At 34.9% G+C, this 16,735-nt stretch overlaps 1 protein-coding gene across 10 annotated transcripts in view; it reads right to left on the reverse strand.

The window, feature by feature from the left end:
• The window catches only part of LOC123531429 (rho GTPase-activating protein 21-like), a 94,599-nt gene that overhangs the window by 13,098 nt on the left and 64,766 nt on the right, over positions 1 to 16,735 (reverse strand). For 6 of the 10 annotated variants that reach the window (XM_053518499.1, XM_045312380.2, XM_053518497.1 and 3 more), the window contains 9 exons: positions 10,580 to 12,299; positions 8,819 to 8,983; positions 7,793 to 7,906; positions 7,286 to 7,409; positions 6,416 to 6,479; positions 5,467 to 5,580; positions 5,065 to 5,154; positions 3,905 to 3,952; positions 885 to 1,088 (listed from right to left, as the gene is read on the reverse strand). In XM_053518499.1, coding sequence (XP_053374474.1) covers positions 885 to 1,088; positions 3,905 to 3,952; positions 5,065 to 5,154; positions 5,467 to 5,580; positions 6,416 to 6,479; positions 7,286 to 7,409; positions 7,793 to 7,906; positions 8,819 to 8,983; positions 10,580 to 12,299 — 2,643 coding nt within the window. The remainder of the gene's footprint in view (positions 1 to 884; positions 1,089 to 3,904; positions 3,953 to 5,064; positions 5,155 to 5,466; positions 5,581 to 6,415; positions 6,480 to 7,285; positions 7,410 to 7,792; positions 7,907 to 8,818; positions 8,984 to 10,579; positions 12,300 to 16,735) is intronic. The other 4 variants (XM_053518498.1, XM_053518503.1, XM_053518501.1 and 1 more) reach the window with 4 other exon arrangements.

A 16,735-nucleotide genomic window follows, 5' to 3' on the forward strand; every position in this document is an offset into this window, starting at 1 on the left:
TTCACTCCAAACAAATATCCGTTTTGGACTGAATGATGAAACTTCATGTCTAGGAAATGAAATGATTTTACAGCAGTCATATTTAACTGAAACCACAAAGTATAATGTTCATATAAACAAATGGGTTCATGAGTTCACAGTCTTGTTTCAAATCAATAGGAAACAACTATTAAAAGTATGTATCAATTAAAAATAAAAAGGACCAGTTTAGCACCAAGTAGTCCCTATCCTTATGGACAGCTGTTTTATTTGTGTAACCAGTTCTGATGTATCAAATGCTATGATCTGACCAATGACTCAATATGGTATATAAAATTAACTTTTCAATAATCATGGTTACCTAGCTTTGAAGCTACTAATATACCCTGTGAGTACTAAACTGCACAAGTTTGTTCAGAGTGATATGAAACATTGTAACCTTTCTAATCCATAGAAGGGAACCTCTCTTACCCATACTGGGAACCTCTCTTAATCCTTACAGGGAACCTCATCTAAACCATACAGGGAACCTCTCTAATCCTTACAGGGAACCTCATCTAAACCATACAAAAACCCCTCTTAACCACACAAGAGAACCTCTCTAAAGCATCACCATTACTTAACCATACAGGGAATCTCTATAGTTCATACAAGGAACCCCTCTAAATAACACAATGGAACCTCTATAAACCATTCAGGGAATCTCTAAAACATTTTCTATAGCTAACAAAGAACCTCTCTATTTCACACAGGGAAGCTCTCTAACCCAACCAGGGAATCTCTCTCAACCATTTCCAAACTATACAAGGAACCTCTCTTATCCATATAGGGAACTTCTATAAAACATACTGGGAATCTCTTTATCCTGATATAACAAAGCTAAGAGTAAGCTGTATTACACTCACATCAGAGTCTGGGTTATTGTTTGACTTGATTTTCTCGATCCACGAGATCATCTCCTCATGGTCTTCTGCCTGCAGCAGATATTCCGAACCATTGTACGTCTTCATGCGAAACACGTTCTTCCGCTTTGTGTAACTGTGAGCTATGTCCACGATACAAGACTTGATTGATATTGGCTGCTCATCATAAGAGAATATGTTCGTCTGCTGAAACAGAAATAACACAGTCTGACACAAGGTAAGCATTCAGGGTAAATTAACTACCTAACATGATTTTACCCAAAGAAGATGAATTTGACAGAAATATAATGCATTCATTTTATTCAACACATCCTGTTCAAACAGTTTTAACTACTATTTCAAAATCTTGTAAATATAATTTTAAAGTTTTACCTGCTTTTTTTATTTAAATTACTTTTTCTGTATCTGAATAAATATACTTTTGATGAGAAACAAAGCTGACATATTATATTTTTAAAACACAAAAGAACAGCAAGCTCCACTATTCAAAAAAACCTTGTTACTCAAAACTACTGAAATAACACAAACATAGTCATAACCAGGTAGGTTTTGAGTCATAAATCTTTCCCTTTTATGCTGCTTAATAAGATAATAGACTCCACCAAGAAAATTGGTAAGTTGAAAAACTGGTGTAACTTTGTAAAAAAAGAAAACAGAGTTATGGGATCTCTTCTTGCATGTCTTATCATCACTGTGAACAAGGTGTAAAGTTTCAATCCATTCTCATTAGCGGATACTGAGATACTAGCTTACACTCAAAACTTTACTAAAAACATTATTAGTTGAAAAAGGGGCATAACTTCATAAACATGCTAAAGTGAGTTATGAGACCTGCACATCTCATGTCACTGAACATGTGTGTGGAGTTTAAATCCTTTCTTATAAGTGGTTACTGATATACCAGCATACATAGTTACAACTTTAACCAAAATGCGACATGGACACAAACAAATGGGTGAGTGCAATAACTCAACCTAGTTTTCAAAAAGTAAAGCTTAATATTCTGTTTATCATTACTAACTAGTTTAAATTTGCTTTCTCTATTTATTCTGTTCCTGAAAACAAGCAAAAAGCAAGCACAAATTGCTATCATCAACCCATCACCAGTGTATACCTCATGTCAAAATTAGATATACCTTATAGATACATAAGAGAAATTCAGTCAATATAAATAAACTGAAAGAACAAAGAAACACAATATGCATTGCTGTATACCATTATTCATATTGATGTGTCTTTCCATATTTAAAATGTCATCCTAGAGATTTCATCAAAAAAAGTAGAAATCACAATGTCTTTACAGAAAACTGACCTTTACTAACAGTAGCTTAAAATACACTGAAAAAGGTAACATTTAAACGGGAGCCTTTATAAATAATGTGTAATTATTAATATTTCTAGGGGACTCATTTTCATGGACCCCATGGTTGAACCAGTTCAAAGACTCAAGCCCAACAAGCAAGTGAATTCCAATTAACCCTAATCATGCTGGATACGATTAGTTCTGCCTTTGCGACCAGTGTAGATCTTGATCAGCCCGCACATCCATGCAGTCTGATCAAGATCTGCACTGTTCACTATTCAGTCTGTTTTTTTGTTGTTTTTTTTTTTTTGGTAAGCAGCCCTTTTAACAGTCAATGGTACTGTCCAAACTGAAAGATGGATAAGTTCATTGTAGAACTTTAGCAGGGTAAGGGTTAATTTTATGTTCAAAAGCTGAAATCCTCAAATTCATATCCTCAAGAAATTACTATTTTGACCCAAATCATGAAATTTTGTGTCCAAGAAATAAAACAACTTTGCAGTATGTGACATGTTTGTAAAAAAAAAAAAGACTGAAATACACACCATGTTTATTAAGTACTAATAACTTTCTAAGAGAATTGTTGGGTTCATTTTCAAGACAAAGCAAGAATTTTTTATGAAAACTTGGTGCAATATCTCAATGACGACATTTAAAATACAACACATGTAATATAAAATACACAGCACAATAATGCATCTATTCTCATTCCGTATATAAACAAGTAGAATCTTTACTCAGAAACTTTGAAAACACATATACAAGAAGAGTACATTTTTCTCTCAAATAGTCTGGAAGTAACTGTATGCAAAAATTATGATACAATTGAGAACATCATATTGAGAACTTGCAAATAAAATGAAACCATGACAGTTCACTCAGAGATAGCCACACACAAATGCCAACATATTCAAAGTGTCTTATATGCAGTACCCCTTTTTTATACAACAACAGATAAGCACATTTGATTTGTTTTGCTGAGTTCAACACTATTTTTCAACAGTATTTCACTTCTATATATCAGTCATAACACCTGACCGACTTCCTAACAAGTATTAACCTGGTCTCTTCAAGTAACAGACAACTTCCCCACAAGAATCAGATGTAGGGGACAAATAACCTTAGTCACATTGCCTTCACTGATTTCAGTCAATCAGCAACATAAACATGTTCATCACACGGGTTTCAAACCTACAACCTCCTGACTGGACAGCTTGTGTTTTAACAACTCATCTAACTAAAAAGCAGCCTTTTCAAAACATCATTTGCATTAATTTGTATCCATCTAGCTTGCTCAATAGCTTTTTTATATACAGGTACACCTATCTTTGTACTTGTTAAGTCTAATAAAGGTAAAATGGTGGACTTTACAATGGGATAAATTGTAAATTGCAAAATTTTCTATAAATCTAGCAAACTAGCTACAGTTAATAAAAATTATATTCAATTTTTCTACACTGTAAACATCATTGAAGCATAAAAAAGCAGACTGGATCTAGCAAGCTTGCGAGTTTTCTTGAAATTCCTACAGTATATTAGTTCAGCTTTAAATTATTTTTACTTTCAGTTTGAAATCTTGATTATGACTTTTCAAAAATGCAAGCAAAAGAGTATAATAAGCGAAAAATGGAAAAAAGCTCTGAAATCAGGGGTCACAACTCTGCAAAAAAGGGACACCACTCTTGATTACTATACACACCTGTGAAGACCCTGCACGCACTTTGACTGATAGTGCATGCACAACATACTGTAAAAAGATTTAATTTAAGATAATTTACAGAAATCTAAATATTAAGATTCCAAGCATGTAGTAGTTGTCAACTTGGTAAATTCTTCCTATGATTAAGACATCTAACAGTTCCAATGGGCACGAAGACATTATTTTGGAATTACTTCAAGTGTAAACATTTTCATCATTTTTTGATCTTCAGAAAGAAACTTGTGTTGCATTTTTTTATAAATGTACACATGATGATATTTGCATGCTTTCAGTATACCAAGTTCAGGCTTTATTCTTACACATCTGGAAAAACAATGTTACACCTGTGACCAGGACTTCCTGTTTTTCAGATATGCAGAACTACCTAACTTAAGACGTTTTTTGTTTGTTTTTGTAGCAACATAAAATTGTTTACAGAAGATACTAAAAAACTACTTCATGATAAATATTCAAAATAAAGAGAACAACATCAATACTATATAATGAGAGAAAAATAAACAACAGTAATATAAATTACAACACCATTAGCATACCAGTATGAGTACATAGATCCTTTTAACCCTTACCCTGCTAAATATCTAAAATGGACTGGTCCATCATTCAATTTGGGCCATACCACTTATTATTCAAAGGGGTGTTCACTGAAAAATTACTGAATGAATAGCGAACAGTGCAGACCATGATCAGACTGCACGGATGTGCAGGCTGATCTTGGTCTGCACTGGTCGCAAAGGCAGAATCACTTGCCGCCAGCAGGCTAAGGGTTAATTAATACCACCACACAATATATATAAAACTGCAAATTTTGATCAATGTTCAAGATTTATCCAAAACTTTTACTTTACTGGGAAATTATGACAAATTTTCCTTATGAAACTTGGTATATCTCTGTCCTTTTTTGATAACAATTTATTGACCCTGATGTAGTTGAACTGTGGGTTACAGGAAGTTAACTATTAACATACTTACAGAGTATCTCCAATGAAACAGCAAAAAAATAAATCTTACCGAAAAAACTTCAGGCTTAACAACACTTAAACAGAGGAATATTCCAGTTTATCAAAACTTGGTGTGATCAAATTTTGCAAACATTAATTTAATAAGGTCATTAGAGTTATCTATCTTGAGAAACAACATACATTGGCTGGATCCCTTCTCTCCTTGCACAGGTACAGGGCATGGCCTCTCAAAACAGCCCAGACCGGGCGCCATGATCTGTCACTAGCCCTCTGTAACAGACATGAAATGGTGATGAAATTGTTCTTAAAATATTAAGCAAATCAGTTAGAATCTTATATAAACAGGTTCCTGGAGTTCATCTACCAAAATCAAATATAGTATGAATGTTCTCTTAAAAGGTACGCAAGGTTTGTTGCCCGATAGAATTCTATAAATTGTAATTGTAACCCTGCCCTTGTCTCCAAGAAAGATCATTCATATTTCACAAGAGATTTTTGCGTTAAGATTAAATTCAAAATAACATTATTATAATATAAAAAGAATTTCCTGTGTATTTCTATGCTTTTGGTTTTTGTTCGTACCTTTCCATCAATCATGTCAACCTTCACCCCCAAACTTCCTTCCTTTGTCACCTGCTGTATAGGGCTGGCAGGGTCAGGGAAACGTCTTTCTGTTGCTTCCACTATCTTTGGGGTCTGAAATTTGTACTGTTTATTAGAAACACCAGATTTTTAAGCATAAAACTATGCAGTTCTGGAAAGTTCTACACAGTGGTTAAAATCAGCCAAAATAATTATATGTACAGTTGAAACTCGATCTCCAACTTGCTTACTGGTATCTTAAAACTTTGGCTACCTCAAAGGTATTTTCAAGTTCTGTCCCAAAAACATGTGCACAAAATATCACTTTAAGTCGAATTTCAGTTATATCAAAGCAAAATGTTCGATCCCTCGGAATTCAAGATACTGAGTTTCAACTGTATACATGTATGTTCAGAATGGACATTCATTAACGGAACAAAATAATGAACAGATTTACCCATGGAAGCTGCAGTTACTATTTGCAGCCCCCAAGGAAAAGGTTAGAGGCATAAAACGAAAATATTAATCCTCTGGTCAATTTTAACAAGGGAAAATCACACTTTTGATGACGTTTTCACATACAGATAAAGCTCCAAAATGTAGATTTTAATGAAACTTTTCATAGCTGTAGATTTACCTAGTTTCAGTTGCTGCTAAATAAAATGTATAGGTCCATGCGCTTAATTTTTCACACTTCGCCAAATATCATTAGGTGCCCTTACATTGCTGCTTATTTCATGTTAAAACTTGAAATACATAAAACCTTTTTAACACCTCACACACTGGGACAAGATAGATTTCCAGAAACATTTGTGCTACCCTTATAACAGCTACCATTATCCTTGGTTTTCCTGACTAATCATTCTACACCTTCACTTCCGGCTAATAAAGCATACAGAACTACCTTAAGACCAATCATCTCAAAAAAAAACATGACAATTCTGCCTACCTTTTCCCCAAAGAAGTCTTTCAGTTTTCTCATACTCTTGTGTTTGCTCAGTGTTGCAGGAGTGCTGAAAAGACAACAAACACCTCAATTGTTTCATGTACAATAATCTGAAAAGCAAAAAAAATCAAATTTCGGAGGAAAAAATATCATTATTTATAAGAGTGGACTAATTTCCAGTGGTTTTCAATGGTGTGACAATCTACAATATCAAATCTCATTAAATAATTCAATTCCCATTTATTTTATCATTCAAATTTGAAATAAACTAATACTTTTATTAATGGAAATCTTAATTTTGATCAAAACCGTGAAATTATATGCCATTTTACAGTATTTAGCAATAAACTTGGTCAAATTAACATTAATGCCTTTACAGTACTGGTAAAACACAATCAAATCTTCACCAACTGTGCTGACTTCCTGAATAGCAAACATTGAGCAATCTCAAATTTTGTTACTATGATAACGCACTTTCTAATTGTAGTGTGATGGCTTAAGATGTACTTCACCCACAGTGACTGTATGAGAAAGCCCAAGGACAAAATTAAGAAAGACCATACCAGATGCTCACCCCAACCACCTTCCCACCAGTAACCAGTCATTATTATTCAGCTATCTTGGCTTGATATATTTTACATGTGCTGAGACAACAGTCAGCTTAAAAGCTATCATTTTGATCAATATCTTTTTTTTAAGTTTTAATATGACATTGTGTTAAATATCTATATATTTCAGACTGCACCGTTTGAATAGTGGCCAAAATTTTTAATGGGGGGCATATCCTAGTACCCCCCATATAAACTGTAACCCTCTAAACCAAAATCCTGATCTGCTCTTGAAGCCAGTTTATATCATCAATATACTACTTACTTTGGATCAAGAGGTACAGAAACTGTTGGAGACATTTTCAGACTAGCAGCTGATCTGTCTGGAGCTGTTGCCATTAGATACGATGTTCTTCGATGTAACTTTGTCTCAAAGTCTTCTGCTGAAACTAAAATGTCAGGAAATCCGTTGTTATATACTTGGAAATTTTACATTCAAATGCTTGACTGAAAATGTCTAGTAAAATAATATGCATGAATGTTAGTAAATTTTTAACTGAAAAATTACAAGGGGGGAGATAAAACAATTTAAACTGGATAAAGGATTTGAAATGCTTTCCTGCTTGGTTAGGCAAGAACAAATAGATTCTGTGCCTTTAAGGAAAAATCTCATGAATTACATGTACTTCCCTTGAAGCAAAAGAGTTGCTATTTTGTTTCTTTCATCTGTTATCCAACAACTTTAATTTAAGACCAAGAGATGCATTCTTTCAGGTTTATGAAGGGAGATCACTCTGGTGTATTTGGTTTATATATAGCTGTAAGAACTTACTGTCTGGTTTGTTGCGCAGTCTCACAGTTGATGTTGTTACAGGAGACACTGTTATTGAGGAGGAGGACATACTAACAGCACTATTCAAGGCACTGGTATTGGTCGGCGACATTGCTGCAATATATATATAATTTTTAAGATCCTTCTGCAATGATAAATATTACTTAAATACTTTTATGTGTTTTTGTTTGTATTTTTTGGGTTTAGCAAAGTTTTTTTAATGGTATTTCAATTATGTAATGGCCGGCAGTTAACCTAAGCAGTGTTCCTGGATTCTGTACCAGTATTTACCTGTTCATCACAACGAACTACCAACTTCTCTATCAGGTGTATAACGAAAGGAAATATGATGCTTTTTTATTAAATTGTTATGGAGAACACATGCTTCACCTGGGGATCAAACTCCCTATCCCATGATCTTTAGATCCATGCTCTTCCTATTGAGCTAAGTTGGCAGGCTCCATTTTACTTCATGTTCTGCATATCTCAACTCAGTTTTCCCCAACTTCTATCAGCCTAACCAATTTCTTTTATCAAGTAAATCACTGAGCTGTCTTCTACTGACCAAAATTATTATGGTTCTTTAACGTTAAGTAAATACTGATGAAATTATTACAATATTTTGGCTGAAGTTATACAATTTTAATTTTGAGAGGATGAAACTGAAATATTGCTAACTTCATATCAAAATGTTCAATCTGTTTTTAAAACATAAAAATATTTTCACAACACTAAATTTTATGATTAAAAGAAATTTCATACACGATACCATGTAGATTGGGTACTATTCACATCACTTTTCAACATTTAATTAAATACAAACATTCTAAACATGTTCTAAGGCACTTTCACACTTTCATATTCTTTAGGGGAAAATGTTGGTTCACATTCACAAGTGTTTTGAACTCTTGTTTCACTGTTTCTGAATGTCTGCAGAAATAAAACCATCATGAAAATTACCAAATCTACATTACACATGTATGTGTTACTAAAAATAGACAACAATCATGCAAATACAACAAGTACCCCGTGCTGGGCTGGGAGTTCGACCGGACCACTGGAAATTAGTCGGAGTTGCACTTCCTTCCCGCAAGTCTCGAGAAACACTCTGTTTCGCTGAAAATGTACGCGACGATTTTGGCGTGACATCACATTCTGGGGTCTCGTTATCATACCCTGTTTGAGGCAGGTCTAAAAATAGCACAACATCATCACAACACCAAATCACAACAGTAACAAAGGAAAACTGGGTACATTTCTGACTCTTGCAGGTCTAGTAATCAACCATATCGCCAATTAATGAACAATTCAATGTTTCAAAGACTTTTGAACAAAAAGACTGAGATATAAAATATACGGTCTGACACTTTATGAAATAAACAGCAGAACCTTGTTTTCTACACACTTTTTTTGTTCCATCACGGACTTCTCCAAAAGTACATAGACATGGCAAGGTCAGGATATACAACTTAAATTAGATACATAAATTATACAATATATACACACAATATATCCATAGAAGAGGATAACAGAAATATACACCCCAAATTAATTTATGGACCAAACAAGAGCTGTCAGTGGACAGCACGCTCGACTATTCTCAGTGCTTGATAGTATAATATAAGCAATGAGTAAAACTTTAACATTACAATAAGCATATATTCTAAGTCGAAAAGGGGCCATAATTCAGTCAAAATGCTTGTTAGAGTTGCCTCCTCCTTTTTACAGACTGAGGTCATGATGGTTAACAAGTATGCAAAATATGAAAGCAATATCTCAATGGACTTTGAAAATGTTTGGGGTGGTACGCAAACTTTAACATTTATTCTAAGTATAAAAGGGGCCATAATTCAGTCAAAATGCTTGATAGAGTTGCCTCCTCCTTTTAACAGAATGGGGTCATGATGGTAAACAAGTATGCAAATTATGAAAGCAATATCTCAATGGACTTTGAAAATATTTGGGGTCGTATGCAAACTTTAACATTTGCGTGACGCTCACACTCACGCTGACGCCGGGGCGAGAAGGATAGCTCCCTTATTCTTCGAATAGTCGAGCTAAAAAGGAAACTGTGACCGATTCAACATCTTTAATAGTATTTTACATTAATACTGTAGAGAAAGGTGTTAAATGAAATAGGTTATAACTTATAATGAGAATGTATGAGTACTACCAGCAACAGCAATAAAGCCAGAGACTGTGTTCAAATTTCACTCCTTTCAGGAACTTAAGTATTCAGATGCTCTACCTCTACACCCTTGTGCCCCACTTATCTGGGGAATTGGAATTTTGCCTGCCATTCAGTTTCATTGTATCTGTTTCATCAATACTGCTGAAGTTATTCTGTCTTATCATAGTAGATTTTAAGTGATGCAATGATAAGTCAGGTAAAACACGCCCATATATCTAACTACAATGTCCTTTATTGTTCACCAAAGAGTTATCATGCTTTTTAAATAAACTTGCAATACAAACAACATTAGGTGTTTCCATCCAGTAACATGCACCACTTCAAAAGTAATTAAGAGCAGAAAGTGTTTTTACAAGATAATTTTTGCGAAGTTTTTGTAAAGTTTGTAAAGGTGGTATTTAAAAACCAAGGAGATTTGATAATGTCTGAAGAGCTATTTATTCACAACCAATATTTCACCCATTAGTAAAAAGTTGCAGTGTGTCTTCTAGACAGGAGTAGGGATTGTATTAAGGAGTATTTTACTTATACATCTGCTGTATGATGCATTCACTGCAGACAGGAGTAAGGATTGTATTAAGGAGTATTTTACTTACATCTGCTGTATGGTGCATTCACTGCAGACAGGAAGGAAGCTTTCCTCACTGGTTTCTGACCAGACTCAGAGTCTGTCTGATCCCTTAATTCTCTCGGAGAATCTGTCTGACCGACATATTGACCTTGATTTCTAGATTCCGGTATCTCATGCACAATTTCCACAATTGGAGACCCTGAGGTGTTTGAATTTCCTTGAGAGACATAGATTCTGATTGGCGCAGAATCGGGGAAATTTGATTGGCTGCTTCCCTGAGTGTACTGAGTATTAGAATTTTGATGAGGCTCTGGTGACCTCACACGCTCCTGTGACATAGGTCTTGATTTACTGATTGGTTGAGCAGACACTGGTGTCTGAGATCTTGATCGCACTATATTTTCTACATTACTATTGTTTTTTTCATATGTTGCCAGTCTAGCTTGTATTCCATCAAATTTTCTAAATGTAGTAATTTTTTCAATCTCACTTTTGAATCTACTACTGTTCAAAGCACTAGGAGTGACTGGTGGGGGTGTTACATCTTTTCTTTCTTCAAATTGTTTCTTTCTGTGAGAAACTAGAATTCTTGGTTCCCGTTTCTGTCTAATTTCAATCTCAGTAGAAGCTGGGGACCGTGTCAATGCAAAAGCAGCTCCATAAGAATGGTTCCCAGCTTGATTTTGAGTAACATTTGGAGTGCTACTTCTTTCATGGTTATCACCTATTTTCACTATAAAAGTCCTACTAGAAGAGGGTTGATTTTGATTTTGTTGCTCAGAAGAATGAGAGTTATTATTGTATGAGGTTCTAAGATGATGTTCTGTATGATAAATGTTTGACCTAGGATCTATACTATCAACACTACCTGTTATTTTTTGACTTTTAGAAATGGGGGACTCATTGATAACAGGAACATACTGTCTTGATGAATTATAGCTGTCCCTTTTATTTCCTGAGCTTTCCGGTGTGGGGGTGCCATGATCAAACCCATATGGACTACTTGTTTCACTAGTCTTCCGAGAAGGAGAGGTCCAAATTTGAACCCCTGAGTCCGGAAAGCTGTGGCGTATACTGCTTCCAGACCCATAGTGACTTGATGACCGCCCCTCATGATCACGTGTTAACATCTCCTGTGAGCGGAACCTTTCTGCTTTTTGGTCTGGACTGCCACTATGTCTGTATTCAATAGGCACATTACGAGTTCTGGAAGACTGTAGTTTTGAAATATTTTCCTGTGAATCAGTTGATTGTAGCACACTTTCTTTAGACCGCCTGATCATTACTGATCTTGTTAAATTCTCAGCACTATTCACTCTGCTTTCCTTTTTTGGAAAGTACAGACCAAAAGAGTATGTTTTCGAAGCATTTGGATTAACATTTTCCTGAGCTGCACGATTTTCAAACTCCCGTCGGCGATCTAAAAACACATTTTTATTCATATTTTCTTCAGGCTGTTGCTGATCACGATAAACACTTAAACCAGAGGTATAAGAAGTAGACGATTTTAACTGTCGTCGCTGTAAAGGTTCGTGATCAAAATGAGGAAATGTTTCCGATCCGTCAAAGTAATGACTATCAAGGTTGCTAGTGGATAGAACTTTTCTATCACGATCTCTACAAGAGCTTGATATGTAAGTATTACTGTCCATTGACGACTGACGACTATACGGATTCCTGGACTCTCTCACCGAGGGCCCGGCTCCAAAGTCCGAGTCATAGGACTGACTTGAGGTCTGATATGCCTGGAATGGAAAAAGAAATAGCAAAATTTATAATTAAATAACATTTTCATTTTTTGTAAACCTGCAAAATGAATTTGCACTTTACATTACAACACTGAAATTTGGTCAAATTATCACACTGAGTTCTGAAATCATTATAACTGTACTGGTTGGAGACCAGTCTCATAAGTCGACCATGCCATTGGTCGATTTCAGAAATACTAAGAAACAGCCAACCACACACTTGAGTTGACAGACTGGTCTGCAAATTCAGTTTTATAACTGTAAAAAGCCAAATCAGACTATCAGACAAAATGATAAACTGCTATAAAATCATAAGACAGCATGCAGTTCAAAGAATTTCACAATCACATGAACACATCAAATATCTAGCTCATACTTCATAAATACATTAACTGTAACATTTCTGGTGTGCTGTATTATAGTCACTGACATTAAATAGTACACAATTTCAAAGAAAATTGATAAGATACCATTATCCAGACATGCTTTTTGGAACATTGATTTCAACTGATATACCGGTAACCTGACGTCATAACTTAGAACATGGTTTCAAAGATTATGAGTACCATAATGTTTCAATTAATAGAGACAGAACAATCTTTTAAATCATTTAATATTCAAAGTTTCAAGTACTAATATTTAAATTATTTTGAAATAAAACCTTCATCATACATGAATGAAATCTGATAACACTTGTGTAACAAGTTCCACTGATGTCTCACTGATACATTCATTGAAATCTCTACAACTAATTTTTTAAAAATTCATTCTGATAAATCTAAAAGCTCTACTGAGATTTAATATTTTTTGGAGGAGATTAATTTTCACGGAATTCGGGCTTATATCACTCCAGAACACTAAACCCCAATGAAAAAATTCTATTTCCAATTATTTTATCTTTAAATTCAGCAATAACAAATTTATGTATTAGGCCTAAAAAAAAAATATGTTTGTTTCCTGTAACCCGACCGACCGTAAGTTTTTACCGCCGACCGCAATTTTTTTATGGGCTAAAATTCGAGATTCTGATCATATCTTTATTGATTATAGGGATAATTTAGTTGCACCCGACCTCGTCGCGCATAGTCACGAACGTTCCTGGTTCTGTCGACATGAAACAACATGGCGAAAAGCCTGTTTGTCGGTAGACTCGAGGTTCCGGGTTTTCACCCGCGAAAATCGAGAAGTTTTCTTTGATTCATATCGAGTTCAAAAGTTCTGCCCCTAGTCAATCAAAAACTCGGTGAATTTCAATACTGTTCGCCGCCACAAGCGGAAGTATGGCAGTAGGCGGAGCGTCATATACTAATTAGCTACTGACAGATGTCAATCACGCCACGCGCCGACTGACACGTGGTTATCTCGCGGTTTGTATTTAGTACTTCATTATGAAAGGTGTTTATTGATCAAGGTGTAAACGTTAATTGATAAACAATTCGTAGAAGAGCAGTCTATTATCATGTTTGTACCACTTGTTCAGGGGTCACGCTGTCGGTAGCACTTGAGCCATTTGCGACAAAAGATTAATTGTGGCCCCGAAAATCTCTTATTGGCAAAAATGGCCCGAAGCTATGTCTGTCTGCAAAGCTATGAACTTTGCCTGTTACACAATGTTTACTGAACGAAAGGAATCAGTGTAGAAAAAAAACTTGCATGAACAACATCTGTTATTGAAAGGCGGGAGCAAATTTTCAACAATTTTATTTGATTAGTAATTTAATTTATACAGGCCTCGACCTTAGCGGTGGACCGTTGGACCGACGCAACCAAAATCGGCAGGTCCACTATCAAAAGTTGGGTAGACCGACGGTCAACCAATTTTCAGTCACGGTCTGCAAATAAAATAAAACCCTTAAAAGTGGAAAAATACGGGTGATGGGGGGTGGGGGATCGTACCCATATCGGCGAATTCACAAAACCAAAGTTGATTTTGCCTTAGTACGGCATTCTACAGTTATAAGCATTGGCGAGTTAAAGTCAGGCTAGCACGAATGGACTACTCCACCGATCGGGTGAGTGGTTTTTACGTGGTAACTTTACCAAATTGAGTAATTACATCAGGCAAAATTACCTGGATTGACTGGAATTTACCCGCGAATCGTAAAAATATCAAAACGTCATGCTGGTAATTTTCCACGTGCGCCCTATCGTAATACTTAATTTACATCGCAGTTACTTTTGACACAAAAAACGCGCGTAGTGCATTCATTTTTTAATATATTCGCTTCAGATATTCAACACCGCTTGAGAACTAATACAGTTTGAATTCTATAACAATTTTAATAAGATATCGACAGGAATGTAGGCAAAATTTTTTTAAAACGATCAAATTTTCATATAATGTTTTGTAAAATTTCAGACAGCGCGATCTTGATTATTTATTTCCTTTTTAAAGTAAATAAACGGTACATACTATGGTAATAAAATTCAGACTTTTGACCAGAAAGTACAAAAAACACAATTAAAAAATCTTAAATAATGAAAAAGCGGCAGCAATTTAAATACATGGAGTAAAACGATTTTTTGGCAAACAGATTTCTGTTAACACGGCAGAATAGGTTACGTGACCTCATGAACGTAAATAGAAATGTGGTTTTAAAATGATGCAGTATGATGTCGTTGCGATTTTTAATAAGTTTTAAATGAGTCTTCGTACATATATTTTTTGACACAACACTTTGTTAGATATTCTTCTCAAACAATAATGTAAATTTCTTGAGGGCAAATAGGTCAGTATCGTTCACGATCTAACACATTTACATGTCAGTTTATTCGGGATATTGCACATTCGCTTTTTAAAAAATTAAAGAAAAAACTTTTTTACTGATTTCTTCTCAACAATTGAAGGAATCGAGAAAGTACGATCAGACAGTGATGTGTCACATGGCGCGAAAACATGACGTAATGCAATGACAATCTCGTGGAAACTATACCGCTTTGATCTCCACTGCAGATGCCACAATAACCGACACACTTCTTTTAGCTCTTTGAGGGGGTGTTAATTGATGATGAAAACGAGGCCAATTACTTAGTTTATCATCAGAATGATTACCGATAATTGTTGATGTTTTTTTTTTTTTTTTCACTTTCAACACTGGTGCTGATTGTGTCCATATTTTGGGACACTTTTCAAAATAATTATTTTTCGGGATAACAGATTGCTACAGTCTTCCATTTTTAATTATTTAGAAATAAGTCCTGTTTCTTTGAGTCATATGAAGTTATGACGTCTACAGCATCACAATTTATGAGATAGAATTGGAGGTCCACTAAAGTCTGAGCAGGTCTACTAGATTTTAGCAGTTGGTGAACCTGCTGGCAACTGCTGAAGAAAGTTTAGGTTGAGGCCTGATTAGGCAGTAAATTGGCGATAATAAGGTTACTAAACACTGAAATGTTCTGACACCTACTAAAAAAAAAAAAAAAAAAAAAAAAAATTCCCTACCTACCGACCCCCATTTTTTTCAGCATGTTACAGGAAACAAACATATTTTTTTTTTATGCCTTAACAAAATATCCCTTTTGGCCGGAACCACAATGTTGTTTGTGTACAAAATTAATTAGGTAGTAAATACATTATAACTACAAAACAAGAGCACCGCCTTGCGGGTGCTGACGCTCATCTGATTTTTTTTTGTGTAATAGAAATATTGTCCTACTCATGATTTTCTAAGTCTAAAAAGGGCCATCATTCTTGCAAAAAGCAGGATAGAGTTATGTTTCTTGATGTTCAGTGTCCACTTATGATGGTGAAAAACTGTTGCAAGTTTTAAAGCAATAGCTTTGATAGTTTATGAGAAAAGTTGACTTAAACATAATACTCAACCAAGAAAATGATTTTCTAAGTCCAAAAGGGGCAATAATTATTGCAAAAAGCAGGATGGAGTTATGTTGCTTGCTGTACAGGGTCAGCTTATGATGCTGAACAAGTGTTGCAAGTTTCAAAGCAATAGCTTTGATAGTTTAAGAGAAAAAGTTGACCTAAACATAAAACTTAACCAAGAAATACTGATATTTTCTAAGTCCAAAAAGGGCCATAAATCTTGCAAAAAGCAGGATGGAGTTATGTCTCTTGCTGTACAGGGTCAACTTATGATGGTGAACAAGTGTTGCAATTTTTAAAGCAATAGCTTTGACAGTTTAGGAGAAAAGCTGACCTAAACATAAAACTTAACCAAGAAAACTGATTTTCTAAGTCCAAAAGGGGCAATAATTCTTGCAAAAAGCAAGATGGAGTTATGTTTCTTGATGTACAGGGTCTGCTTATGAGGGTGAACAAGTATTCCAAGTTTCAAAGCAATAGCTTTGATAGTTTAGGAGAAAAGTTGACCTAAACATAAAACTTAACCAAGAAATCTGATATTTTCTAAGTACAAAAGGGGCCATAAATCTTGCAAAAATCAAGATGGAGTTAAGTTTCTTGCTATACAGGG

This window comes from Mercenaria mercenaria, chromosome 11 (assembly GCF_021730395.1).
Source record: "Mercenaria mercenaria strain notata chromosome 11, MADL_Memer_1, whole genome shotgun sequence".
NCBI lineage: Eukaryota > Metazoa > Mollusca > Bivalvia > Venerida > Veneridae > Mercenaria > Mercenaria mercenaria.